General features: G+C 36.3%; 1 protein-coding gene across 1 annotated transcript; it reads left to right on the top strand.

Moving 5' to 3' along the window:
• The first annotated feature begins 10900 nt into the window (after positions 1 to 10900).
• LOC111432313 (zeatin O-xylosyltransferase-like) lies at positions 10901 to 13228 on the top strand. The gene is made up of 2 exons (XM_023069137.1): positions 10901 to 11757; positions 12458 to 13228. The coding sequence occupies exons 1-2, from the start codon at positions 10942 to 10944 to the stop codon at positions 13100 to 13102; spliced, it is 1461 nt and encodes a 486-aa protein (XP_022924905.1). The 5' UTR covers positions 10901 to 10941; the 3' UTR covers positions 13103 to 13228.
• Positions 13229 to 15520: the final 2292 nt, after the last annotated feature.

Here is a 15520-nt window from a genome sequence, read left to right as displayed (position 1 = left end):
GTTCAAATTTTTGCTTAGGATGTACTACAGTTGCATAACACTTACAACAAAAAACTTTAAGATGGTGAAATGTAGGTGGTCGTTTGTAGAGAGCTTCAAAGGGTGTCTTGTTAGATAACAATGGTGATGATGTTCTATTTATAAGACAAATAGCCGTTAAAATGCATTCTTCCCAAAAATTAAGTGGAACCTGTGACTGAAAAAGAAGAGACCTAGCTACATTTAGGATATGACGATAATTACGTTTTACGACTCCATTTTGTTGTGGAGTATAGACATAGGTGCGCTGAAATTCAATGCAAAAAAATGGTTGCAAAGATAGGAACTCAGTCTCATTGTCTGATCTAACTATCTTGATAGTAGTATGAAATTGAGTTTGAACAAATTTAACAAAGTTTACTAACAAATGGTGTACTTCTGATTTGTGTTGCATAAGAAAAACCCAAGTACATCGGGTAAAATCATCAACAACAATGAGAAAAAAACGCAAACCAAAATGGGTTGGAATTTTATGTGGTCCCCAAACATCACAATGTAACAGATCAAAGGCAGAATGGGTTGTTATTGAACTTTTTGGGAAAGACAACCTAGTTTGTTTTGCTAATGGACAAATACTACAATTATGAGAAAGAGTAGCATTATTAAGATGCAATTGATCAGCTAGAAATTTAAAACGAGAAGGAGAAGGATGATCTAGGCGTAAATGCCACAAATCAGATGACTGAGATACTTAATTTGCTGAAGACTTGATTGGAGATGAAGAAATATGATAGAGACCTCCAGATTGTTTACCCGAGCCAATCATCTTCCCCATAGCCAAGTCCTGCATAACACAAGAATCAGGATAAAAGGTCACATAACATTTTAAGTCATTGGTAAGTTTGCTGATGGACATTAGGTTTAAGTTGAATGAAGGCACACATAAAACATTGTTTAATTTAAGGTCAGGATTAAAAGAAACATTGCCGGTATGTGACACATGTGCTGTCCCTTCATTAGGCAAATTTATTGTAGATATGGTGGTAGTCTTTGGTTCAGTCATAACAGAAGCTTTGGATACTATATGATCTGTAGCTCCACTATCGAGAATCCATGGATTAGAACTCGTAGAGTTAATAGATAATGCAGATACTGGAAACAAACCTGCAACATTGATGTTATTATCAGAATTACCAAAAGGACGATGATTGGGTGTAGATAAGGCTTGTACAGTCTGTTGTAATTGCCCAGAAGAAAAATTTGGGATGGAATTAGGTGACTGTTCTTATGTATTCAACTGACATCGGCCATATTTGTAGATGATCGATATCCTCGATTGTTGCGTTGATTGAATCGTACTGCCCTTCTAGAATTATTTTTCTGTTGACATTGATATTCTGTATGTCCCCTTCTGTCACAAAATTTACAGTGAAACTTAAGGAATCGACACTCATCAATTGTATGACCACTTTTATTGCAGTGTTCACATGATTTATCCTTCGCGAGTTTTGAATATGTTGTTTTCTTCTGCACTACTGATGCAATCGAGAAATTCTCAGTAGGTTCAGAAGTCACCTGATGCTGCATCTCTTCTTGTACAAATAATGAATAGGCTTGCCTCACATTAGGTAATGGAGTCATCATCAATATGTTGGATCTCACCGTTTTATAAGATTCATTGAGTCCCATGAGTAGTTGCATCAACTTGTCTTCTTCGCGTTGATCAATTTGTATTTGACGTTGATTACAGGTAAATGGTGTGCGGTATGCTTCCAATTCATCCCAGAGTGCTTTGAGCTTGGTGAAATATACTGACAGTGCCATGGTTCCCTGTAACATCATTCCTATAGACCTTTGTATCTGAAAAATTGCTGGATCATTCTTTTGTGAGAATTGATCGTGAAGATCAACCCACACTTGACGAGCTGTCTTGGCGTAAATAATACCCTCAGCGATATCTGCTTCAACTGAATGAGTTAACCAAGATATTATCATACTGTTGAATTGATTGCATAGTTCAAATTCGATTGAATTTGCATCTTGAGACGGTTCTTCAATTGTGCCATCAATGAAGCCAATTTTCTTTTTGGCAATGAGAGCATGCATAACTCATTTACTATACAGGATTGATAATTTGTTCCATTTAATTTGATTGGAACAAGAGAATATCCTAGCTGATCAGAATGGTGAATATAATAAGGATGTGTTGAATCAACATCCGAATTTTTGAAGCTGTATTTGGCTGATTCCGCCATAGAGAAAATTTTGATATTTAAAAATACCAAGATCGGTGCTCTGATACCATGTTAAGAATGAGATAGAAAATAAAATTGGGAAGGTCTATGTTATCATTGATATTAATATCCTTTAAATAGGATACAAAAAGTACAAAAGAGGAAAATATAAAATAATTAAATATGAATAATAAAATAAAATATACTGTAAATCAAATCATAAATAAAAAATATTATGATATAATATCTAAGATATATTCTATAAATAATATATACTCTAGATATTATATCTCAATATTAAAAGAGAACAATATCTATTAGCGAATCCGAAGGTAGAATTGGGTGGGTTTTACATTTGGGATTGGTATGATATGAGAACATAATATCTGTGTCTTCAGCTTGCAGCCACAAGTGTTGGGCAAAAACTGTACGGATCTTTGAAGAGACCAGGCTAGTCTCTGCGCCGCAATGGACAAAGTGTCCAAGTTCTCTTCATGTGGGGAAGATTTTGATACTCTATTTGGATAAGAAATGAAGCATGTGATGATCAAAACACTTGAGGAAGTCTCAAAGGAATAATATATTCACAAAGGGACATTAGCCCTATCAAATATTTTGCCTACTTTGGAATACATTTAGTTAGGCGGGCTACTTCTTTCTCGATCGTTGAAGTTGATTCGACTACATATCTTCGTTTTTTGAAGATGCCCATTTCCTAACAAATCATAATCAATGGAAAACACGAGAAGGGGACAAGAAATGTAGATAGGGGTGTACACGGGTTGGGTAAGAAAAATCTTTTAGACCAAACTGAAGTCTCAGTTTGATTGGGTGGGTGACCCGAGCAACCTAAACAGAGTTCACGACCCAACTGTCTATCTAAAAGTTAGAACACATCACTAACATCGGTTCTAAGCGTTTAATCTTTTTAAAATTAGGGTTGTGTTGAGTTGTAACCCTATTTTCGAGCCCGACAAAAAAAATATCAATCTTCAAACTGAACTAAATTTAAACCTAACCCGACCCTGTAACGGCCCAAGCCCACTGTAGCAGATATTGTCCTCTTTGGGCTTTCCTTTCGAGATTCCCCTCAAGGCTTTAAAATGTATCCGCTAGGGAAAAGTTTCCACACCCTTATAAATGGTGTTTCGTTCTCCTCCCCAACCAATGTGGTATATCACAATCCAGCGCTAGCACTCGTTCCTTTCTCCAATCGATGTGGGACCCCCACCAAATCCACCCCCTTCGGGGAACAGCCTCCTCGTTGGCACATCGCCATGTTTGGCTCTGATACCATTTGTAACGGCTCAATCCCACCGCTAGCAGATATTGTCCTCTTTCGGCTTCCCTCAGAGCTTTAAAACGTGTCTGCTGGGAAAAGGTTTTCACACTCTTATAATGGGTGTTTCGTTCTCCTTTCCAATCAATGTGGAATATCACAAACCCAACTCTTACAATTGGGATAGAATAATCCAAGTTTATTGGATTATCGAGCCAACCTGGCTTGCTCTATTGTTTTTTTGGAGGGTAGGGCTGCCGACTGATTAGCACATGGAAATAGATAGCCGAAATGAATGATATCAATCACTTTCAACCTATCTTTGTTGTGTTGTCTTTTATGAACAGAGAATAATTGAAGCAAAGTTGAGTGTATTTTCATTTCCATTTCGGCTGCATTGATGATATTCCTTTTTAGAACTTTTTTTTTATTCCATCATTTATGATGTCTTATTCTTGCAAAGACCATTCTAAATTCATGGAATTATCACACTATATCACAAGTTTTAATTTTCAATTTAATCAACCATCCCCATCAAAAAAGGTTAAATTGAAAAATTATACCAAAAGTACCTTTACGTGAAACGATCTACTATCACTCGAACTCGAACTATTGTGTAACTTTCACTATCTCTAATGATTTTTTTTCGGGACATCCACTACAACACATCTCTATTCTAACACGAATGAATGTCATGATGCGACCGAAGATGGTGCATCATCTAACGCACCACACAGAGTGAGCATTGAAGAGAAGACGAAACATAAGCAAGATAAAGACAACCAGTAGACAAGAGTGTCATGATAGGCTTTGTTCAAGGACCAAGTAGGGCCTGAGCCTTAACCTCGAAAGTCAGGGTTTCGAATGGAATTGGGACATGTGGTTCTGGAGTCAAGTTCGTTCATATGAAATATGAAAGCTCGTCAAATTTGGTGTCAATTGAACACTGGACGAACGCTCCACGACACCGTATATTCGTTTGCCAAAATCATGTCTACACCCGCTAGTTTGAAAATACCTCAAAATGTACCTTAGGGGGAGGCATGTTGTCAACTCTCCACCACCCTTAAGCCTTGTGGTCTAAGTGAGCTATCTTGTGGCACATGCATGTGTTATAATGAAGGCGAGCGTTAAGGAATATAACCAATGAAAATAAATGTTGACCATAGCTCCAAATCTTTTCCCACTTAATAAGCCCATGCAAAAAATTATATAGCTAAGCCTTAGCTGGTGATTCGAGTTGTTTTTTTTTCTATGATGAAGAATATATTTTATCCGAAGTACAAAAAAATATCTTAAGTACACAAATTCTTTATTCTTCGAATTTTTTACTAAATAATCAGAGGAATCGAATAAATGAATAAATTTTTGCTTAAGAATAAAATCGTATTATAACGGTTCATATCCAATTCATCCTTCATAATCATATCATGCCTAGAATGAAATTACGTTATTAAATTAAGACAAAATTAACCCTAGAATACTAAAAGGAATAAAGAAAGGAAGATAATGAATATTGTTTGAATTAAATAATTAAATTGTTTGAACTAAAAAATCACAAAGGTTCTTATTCTCATCCCCACATTGTTTGAACTTTATAAAAATAAAAAAAAAAGTTTAGCCATAAAAAATTATAATATTCTTTAAAAATAAGAAAGAAACAAAGGTAAAAAATACAATTTTTTTATAAATTCCATTTTACCCACTCTGAATGGGGAAGAGATTCTCGGTCTGGACGTAGAATGGGGAAGAGAGTGGAAAACATTTTTTTCCTATTAGATAAATTAGGTCAGAGATGAGATTATTCCCCGTCCCCATCCATTCCTCATCTCGTCCCGTCTACACTCCACTTAATATAAATATATTTTCACCAATCATAATATTGATTTTTAGGATTTTTTTTTTTTACAATTTTTTAATGAAAGATTGTATCGAACAAATGAAAACTTTACAATAATTATTTTGTAAAATACAAAGTGAAAATTCAAACATCTAATATTAAAAACGAACATATAATATCTTAGCTGGTTGATGGGTATTGGGTGGACCTAATTTAATGGTTATTATTGTTACTATTGTTTTAATTTCCATATCCAAATGTAAGTTGAATGAAAAATTTCCTAAAATGAATAATAACAACGACAAAAACAGAAAGAGGACAAAAAAGAACCTAAAAACACAAGGGATTGTTCTGTTTTGTTTTGGAAGCTTAGGCTGCCGACTAAGAAATGGACATAGAAAGTAGCCGAAATTAATTAAATCAATCCCATCACTCTCAACCTTTATCCATTCATTATGTTCTGTTTTGTCCACCCTTAAAAATTGAACCAATTTAGTTGTCTTCCATTGCCGCCGAATTCATTTATTCCTTTTTTTTTTTCTTTTCTTTTCTTTTTTATTTTGATATATTTATTTAAGGAATCCCTAATAGATATTGTTTGTTTTGATCCATTGCGTATGGTCATCAACCTCACAATTGATTATGAGATCTCGTATTGGTTGGAGAGAGGAACGAAACATTTACGTGTTTTAAAATCGTGAAGCTGACGATAATATATAACAGGTTAAATTATCGTCAGCTTCATGATTTTAAAACCTTAGGCGACCTACCTAATGTAGTTGAGGTCGACTAGAACTTGTTGGTTGAGAAACGATACAAATTTGAAAGTGACTTCAACTTTACGAAACAAGATAAGAATGTCAAATCCTCAATCACCATTAGGAAGAACTTGTACGTGATCACGCCGAAGAAAAAGCTCGAATCAAAGAAGACTTGGACAATTCATACCCTAATTGTCATGAACCAAAAGAAAAAAAAAAAAGTAATTCTACTTGGAAATAAATGAGAAAATATCGCAAATAAGTCATTATATTTGTATAGGTAGGGGAGGAGGTCCCTAATCCTCAATAGAAAGGTTGAGGTCTACTCGAACCGAGCTAAAGTCGACCTTGGTATTTTCTTTGAAGAACAATGCATAGTAAATGAGGGAAAAAAAAAACAAGTAATATTGTGACGTTATATGTAACAGCTCAAACCTACCACTAGTAAATATTGTTTGTTTTTATCTGTTACATATCACTGTCAGTCTTATAGTTTTAGAATATGTATACGAATGAAAGGTTTCCACACCCTTATAAGAAATGTTTTGTTTCCCTCTCCAACGGAGGTGGATTCTCACAATATTTGCTAGCACCGAACTTGAGTTGTTACATTATAACGCAGTGTCTCGATGCTATGGATGGAACCCTTTTAGCACCCATGTTTTGTGGGTTCGACTTGCGCCAATGAAGTTCATATGGTCTCGATGCTAAAAGTTGGCATCGAGACAATTGTTGCAACAATGGTGTGGCTTAAATGCATCAGATTGAATATTGAAATATTATTATTATACATAAAAAGATGTATCAAGATAAGAATACATATTTCATTTAAATTCTTAGAAGATGCGACTAGAACATTACATGATATCTTTATTTAAAGGCATAATCCTTAAAAATTAAAAAATTTAAAATTAAAAAAAAATTCCTATCTAGATCGGTAACGCCTCATGATCAAAATTATCTGATGACCCGACATTCTCCTGGTAAGGTGACAGGTAAAATACAAAAAAGAATCTTCCTGTCTTCGCCTGTAATGCCTCATACTCAGGTTACTTGATGGCCTCGATATTCTCTTGCATCTCTTGCGACGTGGTCTCGCTTCTTAAGAGTGAAGACTATTCTCACAAACCAACACTAATCTTTTCAAGATTCCTAGAAAGTACAAAATTGGTTCATGTAAAGCACATTTAACTATGGAGTTTCTATGATTGAGCCACTGAGAAGGAAGGTTCACTTTATTGCGTATAGATAGTAATCTCTCATTCGGATGTGGTATCGGTTCATCTATTTACCCTTCTTTTATTTGACTGTCACTCCGCCCGTGAACATCTCTAAATGTTATAAACAATATCAAATTATATCTATGGATGGGTTGGGAAAGTTTTGATTCACGAGCATTAACGTGCATAAGCAATTGTAATGTCAATTACTTTTCCCAATTTTTGATATCTAAAATGGAGAGAGAACTTTGCAATAATTGAATAATAATGAGACGAAAAAACCCTACTTTTTGTTCTTTCTTGATTTTGATTTTGTGGCTTTTGTTTTTGAGTAAACAAGATAGCCATCCATGGATCAACATGACCAAATTGTCCTTCTACTAAATTTAAAAACTCGAGCGTGACTCCTCACCGAACATGGCCAAATGCAAAAGCTGTCTAATATGAACTGTCTCATGGCCTTCACAACAAAACCCGTCAATTGTATGGGATTTCTTTGCCTTTATCTGAAAGAAAAAATTTGGAAAAGGTTGAGTATTTAAAATACGTCGTAAGTAATTTCATTGTTGGAGTCGAGAAATACAAATACATGCAACTTGTCGTTGACTATCATGATTGGAAGAACCTAAAACGTGAATACTCTTGGACCTCATATTCTTTTGGTGCGAAATTGGATGTGCATTGACTTCATATATGTGGCTCATAGACATACCAATAGATCCACTAGGTGAGTATCAATCCTCCTTAGGCTCGACTATGATCAAATAAACACAACTGTTTATGAAAACTAACAAAAAAAATATGTAAAATAAAGTAACGAAATTGACAACTAGTATCAGATATCAGAGTCATGCCCTTAACTTAGTCATGCCAATAGAATCTTCAAATATCGAATAAAGAAGTTGTGAGCCACGAAGGTGTAGTCTAAAGTGACTCAAGTGTTGAACAAAGGGTGTACTTTGTTCGAGGACTCTAGAGAAGGAGTCGAGCCTCGATTAAAGGGAGGCTATTCGAGGGCTCTACCTTAGGCCTTAGGGGAGGCTCTATAGTGTACTTTCTTCATTATCTATATTCTCTCTTGTTGTACCTACCTGAAGTCATCAATAAAACATTTAGTCAATATCCCTCTTGGAATTTTCTCTCTCCTAATTTTGTGTTCATTTTGATCGAGTGGGTAGATTGTTGCGCGATCCTAACATGGAAAAGTAATCATAAAATAAACACACAGTATGCATGACATCCTAGTAAGAGAAATCGATGGTTTAATGATATGGTGCAACATAACGTGTACTCATACATAATCATAACTTTGACTCACACGACTTGCATATATATCATCTACCAAGATCGAGTTATGTTGAACTGAAGCCTTTACGCATAACAAACCATTGCACCAAACCCTAAACACTAAACCAAAGCGTTGCATCGAGCCAAAACCTTGCACTAAACTGAAACCTTACACCGAACTGAATCCTTGCCGTGAACAAAAATATTGCACCCAACTAAAGCATTGCACCAAGCGGAAGGGTTGCACTGAGCTGGAACTTCGCACTGAATTGAAGCGTTAATCTAAACTAGTGTTCCATCGACCTAAAGCCTAGTGCAGGAAAACAACTACTTTCACACTTTTTTCAATCGTTACAATTATTACACGATAGATACATTGAGTAAATTTTATAACAATCAGGGTACCCTCATAATCTTGTCTCGTGCACATCTAATGCAACCTCAATAATAATGGAGTTTTCTTGCTAATCACGGAGAACATTAAGTTCACTATAGTTCTACATGTTTCCTCAATAACTTACTCAAATAATTGAGAATAAACGTCATTAAAGGCATCAGATTAATGAGTCAACTAAAAATGTCCGGTAACTTAAACATAGCTTAATCAATTATAATCTAAAACTAGACAAAGAATGTATAAACTAAGACATAACTCATTGAAAAGGCCAAAAATCACATGATAGATGAAGACAATAAATTTTTCCACATCAACCAAGGTGGATGCCATTTAAATTTGTGCCCCAACGGTCGTATGTGCATTAATTAATTAATTAATTAATTTAACAAAATAACCTCTTACGTTAATTAATGCTTATCCTAATAATATATTTCACTATCAATCAGAACATGCATATAAAATTGTAATTATGTTTATATTTAATTTCATAATTATTTTTTTATTATTTATTTTTTAACCACTCTTACAAATAATTTTTTATTATTTAAAAATAAATAAATAGATATTTTGGAACTAATATTATATTTTTATTAAAAATAAAAATTTGAATAAATAACTCAGCCAACCCCACCAAAAGAATTTATAATTCGATCCGGTTTGGATTGGGTTCATTATTTAATGAAGATTTTCGAATGGGTTTATCTAAAAAAGTCTCAACCCGACACAAACTATCCCACGAACACTCCTAAAAGTGTTCACAAGAAAATTACTATAGTCTAGATATGGTAATAGTTATTGTCACATCTCTACGATGATATAATTGTCTACTTATTTTACTTATATATCTATGATCTTCTTAATTCTGACGAATGTCGGACTTTGTTGCATTTTCAATGATTATTTTCTCGAACAAAATACTATAGGATCTTCCTTTTCTAAATTCATTAATTTTCTTTGTTTAAGAAATATGATTGAACCTTTGAAAAAGGGCTCGTTGAATTTTTTTTTAAACTTCGAGAGTCATCTTAAACTTATTTTAAAATTTTAAAAATATCTTTATTATATGAAATGAGTATTACCATGTTCTAAAAAATATTCACGAACTTTTTAAAATAGAATTAATACCTTAAACTTTATAAAAAGCTGTTTTCGTTAATATGTGGATAGAAATCGTTCATCTACATACCTTATGTCATCTCTTGTTTTTATTTTCTCTCCTCGACTTTAACCTACGACTTAATAACGGTTCATTTCTCTTTATTTTTTCTTACTTTTTGAATATTTTTTTTATTCCCCGTTTTTATTCCTCATTTCCTAAAACTTTTTCATTCACATTTTTTTCTCTATTCTTAAATATTAAATTATTAAATGAAAATAAGAAACATTTATGAATAAAAGCTTGTTGTGATATTTTAGTTCTATTCATATACTAATGACATGAACTTTTTAATTTTTATAAAAATTTTGTGATATTAACGCTATTATGGGTATGTAATACTAACGATTCTATTTAAATACTTCTAAAAAATGCTTAAGGGTATTTTAGAATTTTTTTAAAAAAAGTTCGAGAATATTTTTGAAATTTTTAAAATTTTATGGGTATTTTTATTAATTTTATAACTCTATTTTTATGTTCGGAAACATTATTCCATATAAAAATGCTTCTAAATTTTAAAAAAAAAAATTATTTCAACATTTTTGTGAAATTTAAATTATATTCTTTATAAAAAAAATATATACACATGGATAAGATCCACAGATTTATTAAATATAATAAAAACAAATCCACCACAAAACAATTTTATTCAATATTTAATATATGAAAAAAAAATTGATGTGGGGGCAAAAAGGTAATTTCATGGATTTGCCCTCCTTATAAATAAGTGTTGAAACAGAGCAATTTCATTGCGAACGTGTGATTTGGCCTTTTTTATATCCTTCGCAATGAGCAGCCAACGCAATGTGATCTCCGGCACCGCCGCCAAAAATTCTGACCAGCTTCCGGTGGTCGTGGTCATGGTTCCGCTAGCGGCGCATGGCCATCTGAACCAACTCCTCCACCTCTCCCACCTCCTCTCCGCCTTCAACATCCCCGTCCACTTCGTAGGCACCGCCACCCACAATCGCCAAGCCAAGCTCCGCCGCACCCACACCACTACCGACGGCGGCGCGATCCAATTCCACGACTTTGACATACCCAGATTCCAATCTCCTCCACCGGACCCCACCACAACCCAGAAATTTCCCACCCACCTCATCCCCTCCATCACCGCAGCGGCAATCCACCTCCACCGCCCTCTCGCCACCTTCCTCCGCTCCCTCTCCACTAAAGCAAAACGACTTGTCGTCATCCACGACTCGCTAATGTCGTCCGCCGTTGAAGGTGTCGACGCCATCCCGAATTCTGAATCCTACAGCTTCCATAGCATTTCAGCCTTCGCGGTCGCACTCCACATCTTGGAGCGTAAAGGAACGGCTGCCGGCGGCAACAATGGTAAACGTAAAACGACGACGTTGTATGAAGATTATTTTCCGAAGGAATTGAATGTGCCGCCGTTGGAAGAGTGTTTTCCGGCAGAGTTTTTGGAGTTCATCGGAGCACAGTTCCGCCGGATGCCGGGAAACGGCGCCGGAAAAATTTATAACGCTTGTAGGGTAATTGAAGGCCAATTTTTAGAAGTGATTCAAAGGGTTGAACATCACCTTCATCATTGGGCTCTGGGTCCTTTCAATCCTGTCAAAATCTCCCCACCCTTCAAGGTATGCTTTTTTTTTTTTTTTTTAATTTTTAAATTTTTAAATTTTTTTAATTTATGGGTATAATTCAATATCTTAATCATAGCTATTCGTTCACATAACCGGTAAAGTTCGGGTGTTATGAGGCTCTATCCTGAACGAAGTGAATTTTTTTCACTTGTCGGGATAGGGACGAAGATTCAATCTCCAGCCCTGTCCCTGTCCCCTACTTTTCATGCTTATTGATTGATTGTTTTATTATTAAAAATAAAAATAAACTAAAACAAAAAAGGATAAACTTTTTTGTATAAGAATCTGATCCCATGATTTTACGGAGAGATTCTCCAATGAAAACTTCGATAGAGATAAGAACGGAAATAAGTAGTAGAGACTGGACCACTAAATATTGTATCATCATTTTTAAATAAGTTTCGACATTAATTAATACATTTTTTAAAAGCAAGTTGAAAATATAATATTATAAAACTTATATAAGTAGATATAATAATAAATGTTTAATTGTTAATTGCTATTGTTAAAGTCTAGTAGTTTTTTTTTTTGGAAAAATAAAAAAAAAATTAAAATTTTATCAACGTAATTAGTTAAAGATTGAAATAATTAAACAATAGAAAATTTTTGAACAAAAATAATTATTATTTATTTATTTTAAATAGATTTTGTTTACTAAAGGATTTTGTGTTGACTATTTGAAAATGGGGAAAAGTCAACGTGCAGCTGCATAGCATGGCTAGATCAACAAGCGCCTCGATCAGTGATGTACGTCTCGTTTGGAACGACCACAGCCATGGCGGACCAACAAATCAAAGAAATAGCTAATGGGTTAGCCAGAAGCCACCAAAGGTTCATCTGGGTCCTCCGGGATGCCGACAAAGCTGACATCTTTGACGACGCCAACGTTCGAAAGTCCGACCTCCCGGAAGGCTACAAAGACCTTATCGGCGACAGAGGATTGGTGGTACGAGAGTGGGCGCCGCAGCTTGAGATTCTGAGCCACCGAGCCACTGGTGGGTTCATGACGCACTGCGGTTGGAATTCATGCATGGAGAGCTTAACCATGGGGGTGCCGGTGGCTGCATGGCCTATGCACTCTGACCAGCCGAGGAACACGGTGCTTATGACGGCGGTGCTGCAGGTTGGGGTGGTGGTGAAAGAGTGGGGGAGGAAGAGAGAGGAGGTGGTGGCGGCGGCCACCGTGGAAGCGGCGGTGAGGAGATTGATGGTATCGGAGGAAGGGATGGTGATGAGGAGGAAGGCAGAATGGCTTGGGGAAGCTGTGCGGCGGTCGGTGGAAGATGGCGGTGATTCTCGTCGGGAGTTGGAGGCTTTTGTTGCTCATATTACGAGGTAGATTCAATTCAAAAACGAGAAATTAGTGAGAAGTTTGTGTTTGTATGTAATTGTTTATAATTGTTACACGACTATGAAATATGAAAGAGTTCTATATTAAATTTGAGTAAGCCTTTGTAAGTTAACCGAAAAATGGTTGTCGATTCAAGAACAAAAGAAAAAAAAAAGAAAACGAGAGAGAAAGAGGAGGGCGTGGAACATCCAATCTAGCCATTTGGAGGCTTTTTTCACTACTAATTTGATTGGATGAATTGCTTGAAGTATGAACGGCACGTGCCCTGTACCCCTTGCACATGTCGTACCTTGTGACTGTTTCATATTTGTTTGTTATGTTATATGCTAATTGTGAGATATGTCATGTAATGGATTGTCATGTTGACACGTTATGACATTGATGATTGTGCTATGTTGTGAAAGTGTGATGCCATGTTATATACTACATTATGAAATGACACAAAATGATTATGTTAGGTATGAAATGAACGAAGCTTGCACCATAGATACATGCCATGATTTTAAACTATGGGGAACTCATGTCTATTGGATGTTCATACGCATCGGGATACTTTCCCATTATGATTAGTATGGACACGTACACTACAATGTTATGATACGATATTGTGTACACCATGATACTATGCGTGCTCCCTTCTCTCTGTAGTCTACTGACAGTGTGAATGTATGCTATTCGAAGGTCACGTCTAAGGGGTACGTATACGAGCTCGCCTAGTGGTTCATGTACGCGTACATGTGCTGTGTGTAGAGGTAGAGAAGTATTACATATCTAATTCTACCCATACTGAAGTCGAGACCAAAGCCATGAAATGATATTTTATGAAATGATAGGTCCAAAACATGATTGCATTTTTTGATCCCAACAGTAGGTTTACTTACTGAATATTTTAAGTAAGTCCATCGCATCATTATGAAATATTTTAAAATACTCAAACCACGTACTATTATTTTCTCACGTAAAGGTAAGGCTCATTTACATGGATGATGACGTCGTGGTGACGGTCAAGGAACCGAAATTAGAGTAGGTGAATTCATGTTACTTTTTTTCGTATTCTTTAGGTTAGATCAGGACAAAAGGTGTACCATTTTCGAGTCATCTTCCACTAGTGTACGATTGACACTTTTTTTCCTCTTTGAGACGAGGGTCATTAACTCGTTCAGAAAAGTTGTTTCTCATTTTAGGATTATACCAAATCCACTCAAGATTGTACTAAATGTTAAGGAAGAAAAAAAACATGAAATCATGTCTACCTCACAACCTGAACCGTCTCGAGAAGACCTTAATATGAAGACACTTAAATCATTATGTGAGAAAACTAAGTTTTTTTCAATATTTTTCAACGTAAGGAATATTCAAATTTGATGAATTTGACACATATATTTGGAAAATGACTCGAAAATGGCTAAAACTTCGAGTCATTTTCCATAGGTGTACCATTGACACTTTTTTTCCTCTTTGAGACGAGTGTCATTAACTCGTTCAAAAAAGTTATTTTCTCGTTTTAGTATCATACTAAATCCACTAAATATTGTACTAAGCGTAAAATAAGGAAGAAAAAAAAAATATGTACTCATCTCTATAAGACCTCACAACCTAAACCCTCTCGAGAAGACCCAAATGGAGACACTTGAAAAAATATTGAAAGAAACTTAAACTGAGGTACATGTCTTACTGACACATGTTTAGTGAACTTGGGAAGGTACATATCACCCAAGTAAGTAGTCATTCAGACTTCACTTGTAGGGATAGTTAGAACATGCAAGCATATTGTAACAGCTCAAGCCCACCGCTAGGAGATATTAGATCGCTAGAACATGTCAACATATTGTAGTAGCTCAAACTCATCGCTAGCAGATATTGTCTTCTTTGGACTTTCCTTTTGGGTTTCCATACCCTTATAAAAAGTGATTCGTTCTCCTCTCAATAGTTCGTTCTCCTCCCAACCGATGTGGGATCTCACAATCTACCCCCTCCCCCCAATTTGGGGCCAGCGTCCTCGCTGCTGGCACTCGTTCCTTTTTCCAATCAATATGGGACCCACCAATCCATCCTCCTTCGAGGCCCAGCGTCCTTGTTGGCACACTGCCTCGTGTCTATTTTGTTTCGGGAGCCCGCATCCTCACTGGCACTCTTCTCTTTTCCAATCGATGTAAGACCCCCAATCCACCGCCCTTCGAGACCCAACATCCTTGTTGGCACACTGCCTCGTGTCTACCCCCCTTCGGGGCCCAACATCCTCTCTAGCACTCGTTCCCTTCTCCAATCGATGTGGAAACTCCCCCCCCCCCCCCCCCCCCCCCCCCCCCCCCCCCCCCCCCCCCCCCCCCCCCCCCCCCCCCCCCCCCCCCCCCCCCCCCCCCCCCCCCCCCCCCCCCCCCCCCCCCCCCCCCCCCCCCCCCCCCC

This window comes from Cucurbita moschata, unplaced genomic scaffold (assembly GCF_002738365.1).
Source record: "Cucurbita moschata cultivar Rifu unplaced genomic scaffold, Cmos_1.0 Cmo_Scf00038, whole genome shotgun sequence".
Classification (NCBI taxonomy): domain Eukaryota; kingdom Viridiplantae; phylum Streptophyta; class Magnoliopsida; order Cucurbitales; family Cucurbitaceae; genus Cucurbita; species Cucurbita moschata.
The sequence above is the reverse complement of the archived record's forward strand: the minus strand, read 5'-3'. Positions and strand labels throughout refer to the sequence as shown.

What these genes read in the sequence shown, in the direction of transcription:
- LOC111432313 (XM_023069137.1), top strand. Translation starts at nt 10,942, where the DNA reads ATGAGCAGCCAACGCAATGTGATCTCCGGCACCGCCGCCAAAAATTCT. An exon ending in AAATCTCCCCACCCTTCAAG is followed by an intron (nt 11,758 to 12,457) that starts GTATGCTTTTTT and finishes AATGGGGAAAAG; the next exon opens with TCAACGTGCAGCTGCATAGC.